Genomic DNA, 15,264 nt, shown 5'->3' with positions numbered 1-15,264 from the left:
AAGCTTCCTCCCAGAAGTCGTCACACTTGAGGCTCCCCATACGTTCGTCACAAGTAATCCGTACCAGCTCAGGACCACATCTTCACCGGCCATCTGAGGGTGGGAGGGTCCAGGTTTGGGTTTGTGACCTTCCCCCTCAGCTCCCTTGCACATGCCAAAGTTTTTGGCCTTCAGGTCTCCATCCCAGCAGCGAGGGCTGCCCTGCTGCAGGTCCACTCTCCTTTTGGCTCATTTCCACCACTTCGCTCTCAGCATTTCATAGCTGGCCAATGCAAAGTGCCTCCTGGTCCTATCTCATGATGTCCAGGCATCGTGCCTGGTAGCAGGGCCCATCCCCAGCTTTCGGGCAATAGGTTAGAGGGGGACTGGGGGTGGAGGAGAGACTTTCTTTCAGCTGGAGCATGGTTGCAAATAACAAGCACGCAGAGCAAAATGAGGGGGTGAGTTGACTCGATAGCATTTCAGCATCTCGTAAAAGTCTTGTGTTCAACCTCAGTAGGTTATTCAGGGCTAAACCCATCTTCCAGCAGCAGGGTGGGGAGAGAGGACCAGCAGCCAGTGCCAGCTCTGTTAAACGAGGCAATAGGAAATGGGCTCTCCGCGGGGCCGGGGCTGTGGTTTGCTCGGTTAGGGCACAGCGCGGTCGCTCCTGCAATTAGTACTTGGCTAACAGGCGATTGACACCACGTTCAGGCTCTGCCTGGCTTGAAAGCTGAGCGCTGTGTGGGACACGGCGCAGTGAGGAAATGGAAGGAAGTTTCTGAAAACAGCTTTCCTTCTTATTTTTAAAACTGGCCTTGTGCCACCTATTTGCTCACAAATTAAAGAGTGGGATGCGTTGACTTTGAGTGGGTACCACCGGTCTGGCGCACTCTGTGCCAAAATCACCGCGGCCCATTTGTTGGCCGGATGGCATTCCTCCTCCTGCCATTTTTAACAGAGGAGCTAATTGTCACATCAAAAAGCTGCTTCTTGAACTTCCCATCATCTGCTGACTGCAGTCGAAGCGGAGCAGCAGCAGCTACACAGGCAGCGCAGATACTGCTGCTGCGTCCCAGATACCAAGCCTTCTAGTGACACCATATAAATAACAGCTCATTACAGTAATGCTTGTCTGCTTAGCGAATTGTTTCAGGATTTACTCCATCCACCCTACCCTGCAACAAATAACCTGCAGATGTGTGGCTCTAAAAATAATCCTTGGCATTGGGGCCATGGTACCGCATCACTACATAATTCAACAAACTTTTGTACTGTGTTGTTTTAAAAATGAATCTTTTCTGTATGCTGGAAGCGGTTCATGGAGACAGAGTCTGTTCTAACAGAGACTGCTCTGTATATAGAGAGTATTTTGCTATCATCTCTGTGGAGAATAAACAGGGATGTGACTTGTGAACATGTTATGTTAAGAATTATTTCTTTCCTTGTCCAATTCATTAAATCTGTATACTTAATAAGCAGTTTCAGCTTTTACGTGGTCTTCTCTGGGAACAATAAAACAGAGGGGAAAGAGGAGAGAAACATCTGGATCAGTGAAACACTCTTGAAATAATATCTTTTTTAGTGTCTTTATAGAGATTTCCAAGGTCTTACATTAAGAAGTTAATTCCATTGCTGCTATTGATGTTGAAAATATATTAGAAGCACAATTTTAACTTGGTCTTGTTGCTTAGATAGCGATCAGAGCTGGCCAACTCTTTTGTTTGAAAATACTGTCATGACAAATAGCATTGTTTATATTTCATTCAAGATTTACTTCTTTTTTGCAGTTTTTCTGCTTTTAAAATTTTATTGGGAAAATGGAGAGAAGAAGGGAGAGAAAACAGTGGGAGGGGACCAAAGCTGCAATTCCATTGCAATTTAGCAAATAACTTTTTTTCCTTGTTTTTTTTTTGTTCGTTTGTTTCCCATTTCTTTAACATTTTTAAAGAATATCTGCTAGTGATACTTTTTGCTTTCGTTGCCTACAGTTTTGTGCGCTTATCAGCAAAATGGAGCTAAGATGCTCCGGGGCTGGAGCTCATGATATTCAGGAAGAGCCTGAGGGAGCTGTGTTTGCTCAGTCTGGAGAAGAGGGAGCTAAGGGGCAAATTTAATTGGTGTCTCCAACTACCTAATGAGGAGTTATAGAGAAGACAAAGCCAGACCTTCATCAGAGGTGCACTGCAAAAGGACAAGAGCCACGAGTTGCAGCAGGGACATTTTAGGTAGATATAAAGGGGGAAAATGCACAGTGAAGTGGTTAAGCGCTGGAAGAGAGTCCCAGAGAACTGGGGCCATCAACATCCCTGAAGACATTCAGAACTCATCTGGGTGAGTCTCAGAGCAGTTAAGCCAGGTGCACTTGCATCAGATGATTTCCAAATGTCCCTTGCAACCAAAATTATGCTGTGAATCTATTTTTCTAAAATTACGGGGTTTTTTTCCTAGGATTTATTTCTACTGCTTATAGGATGGCTGAAACCTTGATTTGAAAGATTCCCTTGGCTGCGCTGAAGCAGGGTCATGCCCCGGTGACTCTAAGCCAGTACTGGAAGGATAAAAATCCTTAGGCATAAGTGGCTTTTAAGCACCCTTATGTGATTCATAATGTACAAAATTAGATCGCTATGCTTTTTGCACTCCTATAAAGCACGTGCTCTGAAGATAGGAGCTATTTCATACCCCTTGTCTGTAGCTGGTATATAGACAGCACCCAGTTTCCCATTAATCTGGGACAATTCATACCAACCTTCATACCCTGCATGGTGTTTTGTCCTTTCAATACGAGTTTTCCACACCAGAGAGGGAGAGTATCCAAACGCAGACACCTTCCTCACGCTGTCTGTTAGTTTTCAGCTCAGTGCTGGACACCAAGGTGTCATCTGGACCTTGTGGGTAGCCAGCATAAAGAACAAGGTGCTCAGAACTGCATCCTTCTTAAATTATTTTTCCATGGTATTTGACTTTCCTAAAAGCTGATGGCTTTGTGTCTGGCTGTAGTCACTACTGGACTATTTAAAGTGAAAGCGTTAGCCTGGCTGGACTTATTTGCTTGCGTTCTTCCCAGAGTTGAATTTCAAGAACCATCACAAATTAAAATATCTGTTAAATACACGGATTAAATATATGTGTCTGTGTCTAGGGTGTAGATGGTTGGTTTAGGGTATAGATGGATGGCGTGCCAGTGAGGGGAGTGCAGGAGCAGGGGTACATGTCAAATCCCGAATCCATCAAAACAAGGAGGAGGTTTGCAACAGTTGCCAATGACAAATGTCACTGTGAATGTCTGAAACTGTTCTTCCAAGAAGTCCAATTGTCACACATCCAATTGTGGTCACCCATCACCCCGAGTCTTGGTCTGAGCCTGTTCCCAACCTGACACGTGTTCATGGCAAAGCTGCCAGGGATTTCTGCAGAATCAGGATCAGGTCTTTACGTGGCAGCTTACCCCTAAGTGAATGTAGACCGAGTTACTAGCTTGGCTCTGAAGATTAATTGGGATTTATGTCCTGTTTGGAGAACTAGCTTTAGAAATCTGACTTCCTTGCATAGTTTCTATGGTGTGTCTTTCTGTGCATGCGTGTGTAAAAGGCGCTTGCCTTTTATTCTTTATCAAAAGGAGTTTATTAGACATTGCTTATGCAGTGTTTTTGTGATGTTGTTGATGAAAGATGCTATATAAATGGGGTTGGATTGGACTGGATTCAGTAAGCCTAAGAGTTTGCCAGCAATTTATTGCTGTTTGACTTCAGTGACTGAGCACCAGCACAGCAGCCAGCGAGCGAGCGCAGCTCCTTGCAGCACTGCTCTGGCCCTGCCTTCCGTACTGAAATGGAATTTACTACTCTCTATCTCACATGGATATTTCGTAGGAAATTGGAGCTACAAAATGAAGAGTCATGGAAGTTTAAAAAAAATCCAAGAGACAGGACAGATGTGCTGTGATTAGTCCTGTACTCTGGCTCACCTTGGGTTAGATAAATAAATGAATGTGTGCAGTCAGCAAGACTTACTATTTACAGACTTGGAAGGAAATTTGGCTTGCAGTCCTCTAATTGGAAGTCAGAGCTGATGGAAAAAAGAAGACTTCTGCTCGCTTTTTGTACTTTAAGTCTCAACGCGGTGAGTTATTTTAAAACACGGGCTCAATCTTGGATCATTTCAGTTGAGATTTAGAAGGCTACTTGTTCTTAGAAATGACAATATATTTATAAGGATGCATTATACTTTGCAAGTTCATTAGACTATGTAGTAAATGCAAACAGTCTTATCTTTGTATAAAACACTTTTTTTTCCTTCCACTCAAATTTCACACCTGTCAAACATTAATTTGATTCTTCAAAATCCATACCAACTTCACCTGCGAAACTAAACAAAATCATTTTCTTGGTACAATGCCAGAAAATAAAAGAAATTTGTAAGAAAAGAGAGCAAGACAAAGCTGACAGCGTGTATGTAAAGCTGAGTCTAAGCAGATGAGAACAGTCAAAAGTCTTTTATTTAATCATTCTGCTATTTTTGACATGCTGCCTAGTGATAAACCACATGAGCATTCCCTTGCATTAAGAAAAGAAAAAACACAGTGAAATAAAAATCCAAGAAAGAGGGGAAGAAAGTACAGTTCAGCACTGAACAAATCACGTATGTGATTTTGAGGACGATGTTCATGTGCATGTAAAATACCCAACAAATGACTTTTCCAGTGGCAGCAGGGGTAATCACCTTTTTGAAGTTGTGTAATATTTTCCTTCTGAGAGTTTTCTTCTTTGCTTAGAGAATATTCACAGGCAGATTTTTACTTAGTCATTTTTGGACATTGGTATGCTAAGTGAGATACAAGCACTGATGGTTACCAGTGCCGCCAGTTGGTCTGTGCTACAGGAAAAAATGCTGGTTAGTCGACGTGTTGGCAGCACCAAGGCTGTGGTTGGGCTAGGGTCTGACAAGGACCAACATCAGTTCTGGCCCTGTAGCGCAGTTTTACGGCTTCCCCGAAAATGTGAAGCCCTGGTCTGTATGGTTTACATGGAAATCCCAGTGTGTCCTTTTTCCTTCATTACACATCGGAAGGAAGGATCACAGGAAACATTTCTAAAAGGCTGTATTCTGCCCAGAAGAGACACAAAAAGGTGAGTTTCAGTTGCCACTTCTTCCTAATGCGAGCAGAAGCTCATGAGCTCTTATTTTCTAGCTGGGCTGCCTGCAGGCGTTTTATACCAACACCTTTCTCTGCATCCCAAAAGTCCTAAAATAGTCCAAAAGCCATGGTCTCCTGGGACTGCTGATCTGCTGACACAGGGGAATGTGTTGGGGAAGCGGTCTGCCTGCCCAGATTTTGTTTGGACACCTCCCCTGAACACCTCATCGCATCTCATTTACTTAAACGAAACCACAAAACCCATCACGGCGAGATGTCCTGCGCTGTGTCCATGGAGAGCTGAGGCCCAGGGACAAAAAGGACATCGGGCAAATGTTTTCAGTGGTTACATTCCCCAGACCTGTGAAGCTTTGCTTTTTGTGCATTCTCCGGCTCCATGCAGGTCAGCGCCCATCATAACTCCAAGCCCCACCGATACCCATGCAGGGTGGAGGGTTTCTTGCACCCCTTGAGGTCTTTTTTTTTTTGCCCTTTTATAGAGGAATGAGCTTCATGCATTCACAAATACTGCACTCTGCAGGGGCTGCAAATCATCGTATCAGTTTGGAAGGTCTCATCTGAGACGAAGGAACCACAGTTTATACTCCAGCGCCATAAAACTCCCTTTGACCATAAAAAGATGACATGAAACAGCACTTCGAGGAGAGAAGGAGTTGGTTAACAATACATTACAGGAAGGAACAGCCAAGAATTGTGTCTGAGAGCTTTCAACAGCATTGGCCAGAGCCTCCCTGGGTAAGCGCTGGCACAGTTCCCCACAGTCAGCAGAGGTATGTGGCTTTTGCAAGGGGAGGGTCTGGTCCCTGGCTTGTGTTCACTGAAGAGGAGCCCAGGAACTGTGAATCTTATCAAAACCTTCTCATTAGCAATAACTGGAATGGGATTTCGTTTCTGGTATCTGTCTTAATAACCAGAGCTGAGCAAAAGAAGAGATAGCAGGGCGCATTTTTTCTAAGAAAAAGAAAACCATTATATGTGGGTAAATTTATTTGTCTTAAGTAGCTGACGAGAAACACGGCTTAGACTCAGACAATGCATCAATCACTGAAAACCTGACTTTCAGAAAAATCGAGGCATAGGTTGCAGTGATTAGCCGTCAGAGGTCTCAGTTCCAGCCTTGTCGGTGAAGGATGGCTCTCTGTGGTTGTTGAGGCAAATCCTGCGTTATTCAGTCAGTTAAGGGAAATAAAGAAGCGCACATATACATGCTGCAGTCATAGGTGCTGCAGCATTTCCTAGGCAGTGGAAGACATGCACCATACCCCCTGTTATTCACTCTCAGCTGGGACAGTGACTGGAAGGGCTCGGGCTGGCCTTGGACCTTGCGTTACACCCAGTGCGGACATAAATTATCTCTTTACAAAACTGTGAAAAAGGACTAAGTCTGGAAATCATGGCAAAGTGTATGCTAAGCAAGTGTCTGCAGGGAGGCCATCCTCTCTTACTCAAGATTTCGGTATGTATCCCACAGAAAGGCAAACAAAAATAAAGTGCATTCAGTTTTACACCATGTTGCCATAAATCTTCTCACCATGTGAACTATGGTGAAACCGTGCACAGCTACCGAGCTGCTTCCTTAAGACACTTGCACTGCAGATGGGCTTTGTCTGTGCATGCTTTGGCAGACAGACCTGGCCCTCGTTTGAATTTTATATAGAATGTGAGAAAAACAAGGGTTGGGGTTTTTTTAAGGTACCTTGCTTGCTTTCATAGCTGTCTAATTATCTTTTGTAAGTTAATTGCTGTATTTTATATTTGCATTTTTGCTGCACTGTGTATTTCTCAAAGTCAGGGTGATCAAAAAGAAACTCTGGGCAGGCACAATAAGGAGCCATTTTAACAAAGATCCCTTTGTGCAATTAAGCACAGCCGTGCCACGGCCTTTGCTGACTCAGGTCTTCAAGATACGGCACAAGTTCTTCTGAGTTCATGTTATGACATCAGCTGAAGAAATCTGGTTAAAGATTTTTTTTTTTCTATCTTTTCCCAACAGGAAATCGGCCTTTTGATTAAATACATTTGCTTGACTGTATTATCATTATTTTCTACCAGCAATGAGCTGGGAGAACAGTGTTGATGTACTTAAACCCACATAAAACGTTAAGCAGCTCTTACGCCCCCTAAACTGCGACTCTTCTGACATTCATGGGTCAGAAATAACGTGTCAGCGAGGGGGGATTTGACCTCCCTGACAACCTATGGAGCTGCATCTTTCAGTGAAGCAACCTCAGGCATCAGCTGAGCTATAGGAACTCCCTGCGTGCGCTCCTACCCCTGATGAATGGGAGTTAAAGTGCCTCTCCTTGAAGTACCTCTGTCCGTGTGGAGCCATCCTGGAGGCTGACTATCTGTCTGAACCCCAGCGTTATAGGGATAAAGTAAGGGTAATATTTTATTGTAAGAACTCACTTTCTGAGTCGGCGTAAGGTTTTCTGTGTCTGCCTTGCTCCTAGGAGGCAAATATTTCCTAGAGTGGACTCTTCTGTTTCTATTTTTGACATCTTCAGCAAGAGCTTCCTTAACATATTGCGTTCGTCTGAAACCAGTATAAAAATTTTCTTTTTCCTTTCCCTTTGCATTTCCCCTTTGCCTTCCCTTTTTTCAATCATTAAACGTCCATCATGTATCTTTTTCAACATAATTGTCATGATAGAGTTTCAGAGTTGCCTCTTTGCTGAAGTTAGCCAAAACCTCAGTAATGCATCACGCAGCTCCAAGCCAGCCGTTGTCACGTCCCAAGTCACTGACACGTTACTGCCGACAGATACGGGTTAATTATCACTTAAAATGTTTATCCTGTTGTTGTTTGCATTTCCAAAGCATTTCAGCTGCTGCAGGACCCTAAATCACTCCCTTCCCCCTCGCACAGAAGTATTTTCTCGGTTCAGCATACCCTGGTCTCTCCGGCACCGCCATCGGCCACGGTATCCCAGTGCAGAGCAAGAGGTGGGCTGGGGGAGACGGCAGCCCTGCACCAGGTGGAAACAATTATGGGGAAAAAACGTGGTCCGGACTGGATGAGTTACTGCTGATAGCTGCCAGATAAGCTAACTTAATAAAGTGGTGGCTTAATTAAGCCACATTCCTTGCATCTTGCCTTTCGTCCTGCCTGTCTGGGGCGATGCTATCAAGAAGCTACCGCTTTGCAAGATGGGGCGGGGGGTGCTGTGCTGGTGCACTGCCTGTGTCGGGCAGAGGGGGGGACCTGTGGGCGATGGGACATGGGGGTGCTCCTGGAAAGCTCAGCTCCCCCTCTCAGTCTGCAAGGTGACGGGCCACAAAAGCCTGCAACAAAGGCAGACCTGCTGCTTGCCTAGTCACGCATGTGTTTATTGGTATCAAAGGTTTGACCCTAAATCCCATCTCCTGACATTCAGTGATCCAGGAACACCTCGACCTCCAGACCAGAGGGGAGTAGCTCAACTTCTCCCTGCTCCTCTTGCAGCTACCTGTCAGAAAAACAAGGGTGGCTTTGCTTTGAGAGAGTCCCTATCGCTATGGATTTTCTTACAGGTAACACAACAGCTAGACATTGCAGTGATAGAAATCATGGTGCCCAAAACCCTTTGTGAATTTGGGCTCGTGCATGTTCCTGAGTGAAGACTGCCTGAGAATCAGAAGTTGCTATATGTTTAATAGCTGAAGCACTCCATTAAAAGCTGTAACAGAGAAGTCTGCCAGAAGTTTCTCCTGTTGGAAACCAGATTTAAAGTTAACGAATCAACTTAATTTTCCCATAGATCCAGATTTTAGTGGTTGAGCTTCTTACAGAGCCGCATATTACTTTGTGTTTGATGCATGCTCACATGTACAGCTGCATAGCAACTGCCTCGCTGAAAGTTATTCAGTAGCTAAAATTATCAGTGGGGACCCCCTCTTACCTCTCATTATGTATAATGAGATCGCTGCTGTGCAACGTTGATTAGACATGTCAACCTGGAGCTGGATGTCTGAAAATGAATATTGCTATTAGAATGCCTTTGCTAATGATCAACGCATGTGTCCATCATTTTGACAGATTTCTCTTTAAGAATGTAAAAAGCTAAAGCATGCAGGAATCCCAGGGTTGCAATGTAATGTTCAGAGAAACGGCTATTGTCTTATTGTATTTCCTGTGCATTAACCCTCAAGTTGCAGTTTCCCTGGTAAAATCATGCTGATGGCTGAAGCGTGCTGTTGAGTATGGGCTGCACTAAGGCAGAGATCTGTAATCTTGAATCGGGAACCGATTATCATGGGCAATTGGTTTCTGGAGTGTGATCCTGAAAGCAGGGCATCCCTCCTCTAAACCACTTCTTTAGGTGTGATTCAAAGTTTTCATGATGTGGAAAAATCTTCAGGTATTTAGAGAAAATATTTCCATATCTCCTTACCAGTAAACCTTGGGAAAAGTCAACAAAAATTGAAAGGGAGACTGAAAACAAGGAAGTGATGTCTCAAAAACATCTCATCCCCCTGTGGAACTCATTGCTGCAAGAAACCATTGAAGAGACGGATTTCAGCAGGGGCTTGGATACCTGCCAAGGCAGCACGATTTTCCGGTTGCTTTAACTGGAGCAACCCCCAGCGAGGCTACGCAAGGCTGTGCTTGCTTCAGGGTGCCAGGGCAGTATTTAATGGTTGTAACTCGGCGTGTGGTGGGTGCTCAGTGTGTGGCTGTGGGAGAGAGGTTTGATCACGGCAAGTGGTTTGGCTATCAGGAGAATCCAGGAAGACACATAAAACCACAGTTTAGCCACAAGAAAGCCAACAAGTCCAGCCAAAAGCCATTGCTGGCCAAATTGAGACGAGAGGGGCAGCTCCTGCAAGGTTCGCAGCAGGTGAGCCTTTACCCAGGAGCGGGCTGTGCTGGTTGAGGTTTGCATCTGCTGCCACCAGCCACTCCAAGGGTGGGAATCCCAAGGGTCCTAAGCCTGAAAATCAAGTGGGAATTCCCAGGGAGAAGGGTAGAAATGGCAAAAGCTGCTGCTCCATCTTTCTGGTTAGTTCTGGCTGGCACAACTCCACAGGTCAGCATCTCATGGCAGGGATGTCCTCCTCTCCTTTCCCATGTCTCAGCCCTCTCTCAAGCCAGGCTGTATCTTCCTCTGAAAAGCAGCTACAAGCAAGCCTTCATCAGCCTTCCTTCTTCCGCAGACAGGAGGAGATGAATGTGCACTTGGAAAGCCATCCGCATGGCTTTCAGCATATGAACAGCCTCCCAGATGCACCTTTGAACTCATTCCTCCTGCATTTGTTTGTCTTGCAGATAAAACTTCACAGCAGTATTTGGAGAAAAGTCTAATGAGGGACCAATGTTTGCATAACAAAGCAAGGCTTCCTCTTCAGATGTTCAACCTTCATTAAGCATAATTTATATTCCAGCTAATCTTTGGAAGAGGGTAAAATATGGAGCCAAAGTTTGTTTTTACATAGTTTAGAGTAATGCATTGTTTGCTTTAAGTGGTCAGTTGCAACTAATAGTTGATTTAAATTCAACATAATGATGATTTGTGATGGCTGCCTGTTGTCTAGGGGAGTCTCGTGTCATTGACTGCCATGGCTTTAGCACTCTTCTGCGTCAGTTATTGAATTAAAGGGTAAGACCAAATGGATGGTTTCCCAGTTTTGCAGATATTTCAGCATGGCCACAAGGTGTGAAAAACTGTGGATTTGTAGAATACAGGGGGTTTTTCCCCTCAGACTCATGTAGACTTGATAAAACAGTGCACTGAACAGCAGTTTGTTTCTCTTGCAGCAGTCCTCGTAGCCACCACCCTGGGACCCTTTGAAGGTCACCAGGCCCCTGCAGTGAGTAGCTCTGAGGATGACGAGGGACACAGCCGTTTGTAAAGGCTCCTCAGTGCTGTCGGGAGTCCTGGTGGCTTGATGTGGTTTGCTGCCTAGAAAGCAAAACAAGCAGATATAGCTGAACACCTAAATGTCATTACAAGCCAGTGTGTAAGAAATGTTAATTTCTTAGCACTCAGGCTTTGTTCGTATCACAGGCACGTAAAATACATCTCATCCTTTTGACTCTTCATTGCAGTTTTGTCCCCCCTGCCTGTATAAGACACTCTCCTTGCTCCTGTTGAAATACACGATCTATTTCACTTATCACCTTCCAGGTTTATTAAAAGATGAGAAATGACTGATAACATTTATCTTGTGTGTACTCCTCACTGAGACTTACTCCTTTCTGCAAGTTTACATTGTAAGGATGGATGTTTGAAAACACCCTTCACTGTATCATGAAAATTATGACCTGAGTTGTGTATATGGACAGCACCAGTATGTGCTGCATCCTTTCAACACAAGGGAGCAGGGTTTTCAGAAACTGCTTGGGATGTTGAGTGGGTCAGCGTTGGGGTACTCAGCCCCAGGCTCCTGAGGCAGCTGGCCGTGCAGTCCTTTAAAATGCCTCATGGACAGAGTGGTGGGTTTCCATGTTGTGTTCTTTAATGCTGAGATACTTCCAACTGCAAAGCTCAGGATCCTCATCTTGTTTGGTTCATCACGTCCATGATCTACCCATGACTGCTTTTAAAGGCAGCACCAACCTTTAGAGAATGTATTTATTTATTCATTTATTTATTTTATTGTTTTTCAGGAAAAAATGCTGTAAGGGTTATAAGTTTGTTCTTGGACAGTGCATCCCTGAAGGTATGTGATTTCACTGTTCTTACCCCTCGTGTCCCTGTGCATTTGTCTTTCCCCATTTGCCCTGTTCTCCTCACTGATGGTTTGGAAGAGCATCCTGATATAGCCGCAGGCTCGGCCGTATCTCATGTGTTAGTGGGGGAACTGTTTCCCAGAAATTGTTGGGAAAATAAAAATATTGGCATCTTCCAAAAGTTTTGCTTAGCATGCCCAGTCTTGATCTTCCCGTAAGTACAGGTGGCTGCACAGATCTTGTACCATGCCCTGCTGCGAACAGAGGGACACATTCTGCTCTTGGCTAGGTACACGGGAGCCCTCTGTGCGCCCAGGAGCCCACCTTTCCTGGCTGATGGCTTTCACCATGTACCCCTTGGATCTGGCACAGCCGATTTGGCTTGTAAGTGCACGAGGAGTGGGTGACGTGGTGAGTTAGTCCAGCGTTTAGTTACCTATTTCCTGAAGACATCAGCGAGGGGAGAGCATCACCAAACCTTGTCTCTCTTCCACGGCCTCTCCTGGTTGTGGGCATGGCTTCCTTGTCACCACGGGCAGAGGGAGATGGGGAATTGCTCAGGGTAGTTCATGCAGTAGTGAAAAGGGAACAATCCCCTCCTGGCAGGGGGGAGCTACCCGTATGCTTTGCAAAGGCAGCACCGGGGTCCCAATGCTCAGAGGTTGCTTCAATGAGATCTCATTTAGGAAAAGGCTGAGCTCTGCCTGCCTTAACCTTGGGGAAGGCCTCTGTTAGGTCTACCCAGCCGATGGCTTCACTGAGCAGTAGCAACATAACGTCTTCAGGTCCTCCCACCGCTTTGCCCAGTTCAGATGAAATTGGCTCTGAAGTTGTAGGAGAAGAGGAACTGTCAGGCAGAAGCAAATTTCCAGAGTTGACAAGCCAATAAACCTTGTTTGCTCCAAAAAGCAGGTTAAAAAGTTGGTTTATGGTAACACAACCTTCTGTATGATGACATACGGAAAGCCTTGAGTTGACCTGAGAGTTTTCCCGGTTTGAGATGGTGGTATTTTGAAAAGAAAAGTGACAAATTAACACACTGGAGAGAGTCAGATGGCTTTTGAGTTACAGTCTCCAGCCAACAGGGATTATAACCCAAACTCTGATCCTGCTGCTTTTTTTTTTAATTTGTATCTTCTTTGCTGCTCCTGGAAACACTAGAACACTGGTTGCAAAAAAAGAAAAAAAGAAAAGGAAAAGAGAAAACCCCTCATCTTCTCAAAACAGGAATTGTGCATTTGCTGCTTCCTTGCAAAGAAATGGCGCATGGTGCCAGCGTGACCCCCATGGAGCTGGGTAGGGTTTGGGTGAAATCGATGCTCACAAGGAGTTCCTCGTCCAGTGAGTTTTGTCTCGGTGTGTGTGGAATGAAATGCAGCTTCAGTGCAAGATGGACCCTTGGAGGAGACAGTTGTGCTGTGTTGTACAAGGCGGTTGTGCACATAGGAGGCAGAAGCCCTGAATCCTTTTGGGGTGGAAAGAAGCCAGGACTCTACAGTCTGGCCTCCAGTTTTCCTCTGGTTTGTAACGATTTTATATACTGGTTATTCACTAAGTATAATGGATACAGCAGGAGAAGTAATAGGAGCAAAAATAAAATGAGAGCCATGACCATATATTACTTTAGGCTTCTAATTTTCATCTCTTGAGGTTTTAGGTGATTATGAAAGCAGCTTTTATTATGTGCCCACTGAGTTCGCTTAAGCCTGTCTATTAACTGCATCTCAGTAACCTGAGAGTTTCTGCCACTAATTGAATTTCTCTGCTGGCTGTGGCTTCTCTCCCTTTGTATCTCCATTCCCCTTTTTTCAGCTCGATCTGTCTTTTGACTTGAACTTCAGAGGCCACAGCAATTGCTGTAACATCTGAGACGATCTTGGGCCATTGGTACAGGGACAAGAAACATGATTCAGTGAAGCACTCATTTCACTTACTCTCTTACAAGACATCGCTTGCCTCTTCACACATTGTTTTGGCATAATCTTGACAGAGTAGCTGTATGAAATGCATATCTCAACACAAGCACATAAATACATTACAGATGTGACTTTATTAGAGCACATCTGCACCTTTTAATCCAGTACTGGCAAGTCAAAGCCATGAGAAGTAGTTCCAGCCCTGTCTTCTCCGTGATTTAGCAGTGGCTGCAGGGAGGAGGGCTGGGAGAGGGATAGACCCTCCCTTGTCCACCCTCTTATGGCTGCCTCAGGAAGACACTGATCTCCTTCTTGGACAGCTGTTATTTAAACAGATTCTTTCCCAAGAGGCTGTGTCTTTGTCCATGTCCATCTTTGGTTTCTGTCCTCTTATTTATCCTCTGCCCTTGAAAAGCAACAGAAATCAGTGCAGTCCGGTATGAGTCCCTGCCCCAGGTTCTGCATTTCATTTGCTTTGGAATCACCTTCTTGGTTTCAGCTGCAGGAGCAGGGAGCAATGATCCTCAGGAAGATCCAGAGGGGTTTGCTTTGTGTGTCTGATTTCCCCTGTAGCCTCTCTTCCAGCTCCACCTGACCAGTGAAGCAGATCAAAAAAGAGCTCCTCACCCTTTTCTCCTGAATGATCTCCTTCTCCTTTGCTTTAGAGACTCACAGCTCCAACCAGGTCCTGTCTCATGGTGTCACCAAGAGTAAAGCAGGGACATATGTAGTCTGAAACAGCTTCTTTTGGAGAGTACCCTCACTACTACTGGTTTGTTACTTGAGTTTCTTGGCTGTGGGTTAGTTCAGAGCAAAATACTCCATGACAGGCAAGCACTAATCAGATTTGCTCTTTCCTCACTAATGCTATTTCAGAAATTTCCTTGGTACAATTTTTCATGCTGCATTGTCATTCCTGAATTCATTGAAATATACGTAGAGACATTTGTTATTCTGCTTTGGTTTTTTGTATATTCCAAAAGTCTGGAACAGCCTGATTCTCACTGTGTGGCTTTGATTCATCCTCAAACAACATTTCTTAGGCTAGGCTGGCAGACAAGGGCCTTGAACGTGGGAGGGCGCGTGCATCCTTGGTTCTGCAGAGCACAGGGAGGTGGTGCAGCATCTTTTGCCCAATGTCATCCCAGTTGTGAGGACTGTTCCTGAGGGAGTCATGCTGCCTGGGACCAAAGCCCCGGAGACGCACAGCTCTGTGACATGGGACCTGCCCACAGCCGTTGTGTGATTTGGGTTGACTGCGTGGGAACCCCCAGCTGGGAGTTTTCCACCTCCTGGACCCTGCCCTAGTTCTGTATGAAAGTAAATGAAGCAGTGGTCTTCATGGAGCTCTGCTAAGGTGGTTGTGAAAACCATAGTTAAAGACTAGTTGCATGAAATACGGCAGAAGAGAGACGATTCAAAAGAACTGGCATTGTTTAGTCTAGAGCAAAGGAGGCTGAGGGGAGACGTGATAACAGTTTTTAGGTATGTGAAAACTTGCTGCAAGGGGGGAAAGTAAACTGTTCTTCACGGCCAAGAAGAAGAGGACAAAAATA

At 45.0% G+C, this 15,264-nt stretch overlaps 1 protein-coding gene across 1 annotated transcript in view; it reads left to right on the top strand.

The window, feature by feature from the left end:
• CCBE1 (collagen and calcium binding EGF domains 1) overlaps nucleotides 1–15,264 on the top strand; it is a 98,467-nt gene that overhangs the window by 64,047 nt on the left and 19,156 nt on the right. Inside the window, exon 3 of the mRNA XM_059834160.1 lies at nucleotides 11,730–11,782. Within this exon, the coding sequence (XP_059690143.1) occupies nucleotides 11,730–11,782 (53 nt within the window). The remainder of the gene's footprint in view (nucleotides 1–11,729; nucleotides 11,783–15,264) is intronic.

This window comes from Gavia stellata, chromosome Z (genome assembly GCF_030936135.1).
Source record: "Gavia stellata isolate bGavSte3 chromosome Z, bGavSte3.hap2, whole genome shotgun sequence".
Classification (NCBI taxonomy): Eukaryota; Metazoa; Chordata; class Aves; order Gaviiformes; family Gaviidae; genus Gavia; species Gavia stellata.
This window is presented reverse-complemented; position numbering and strand designations above follow the sequence as displayed.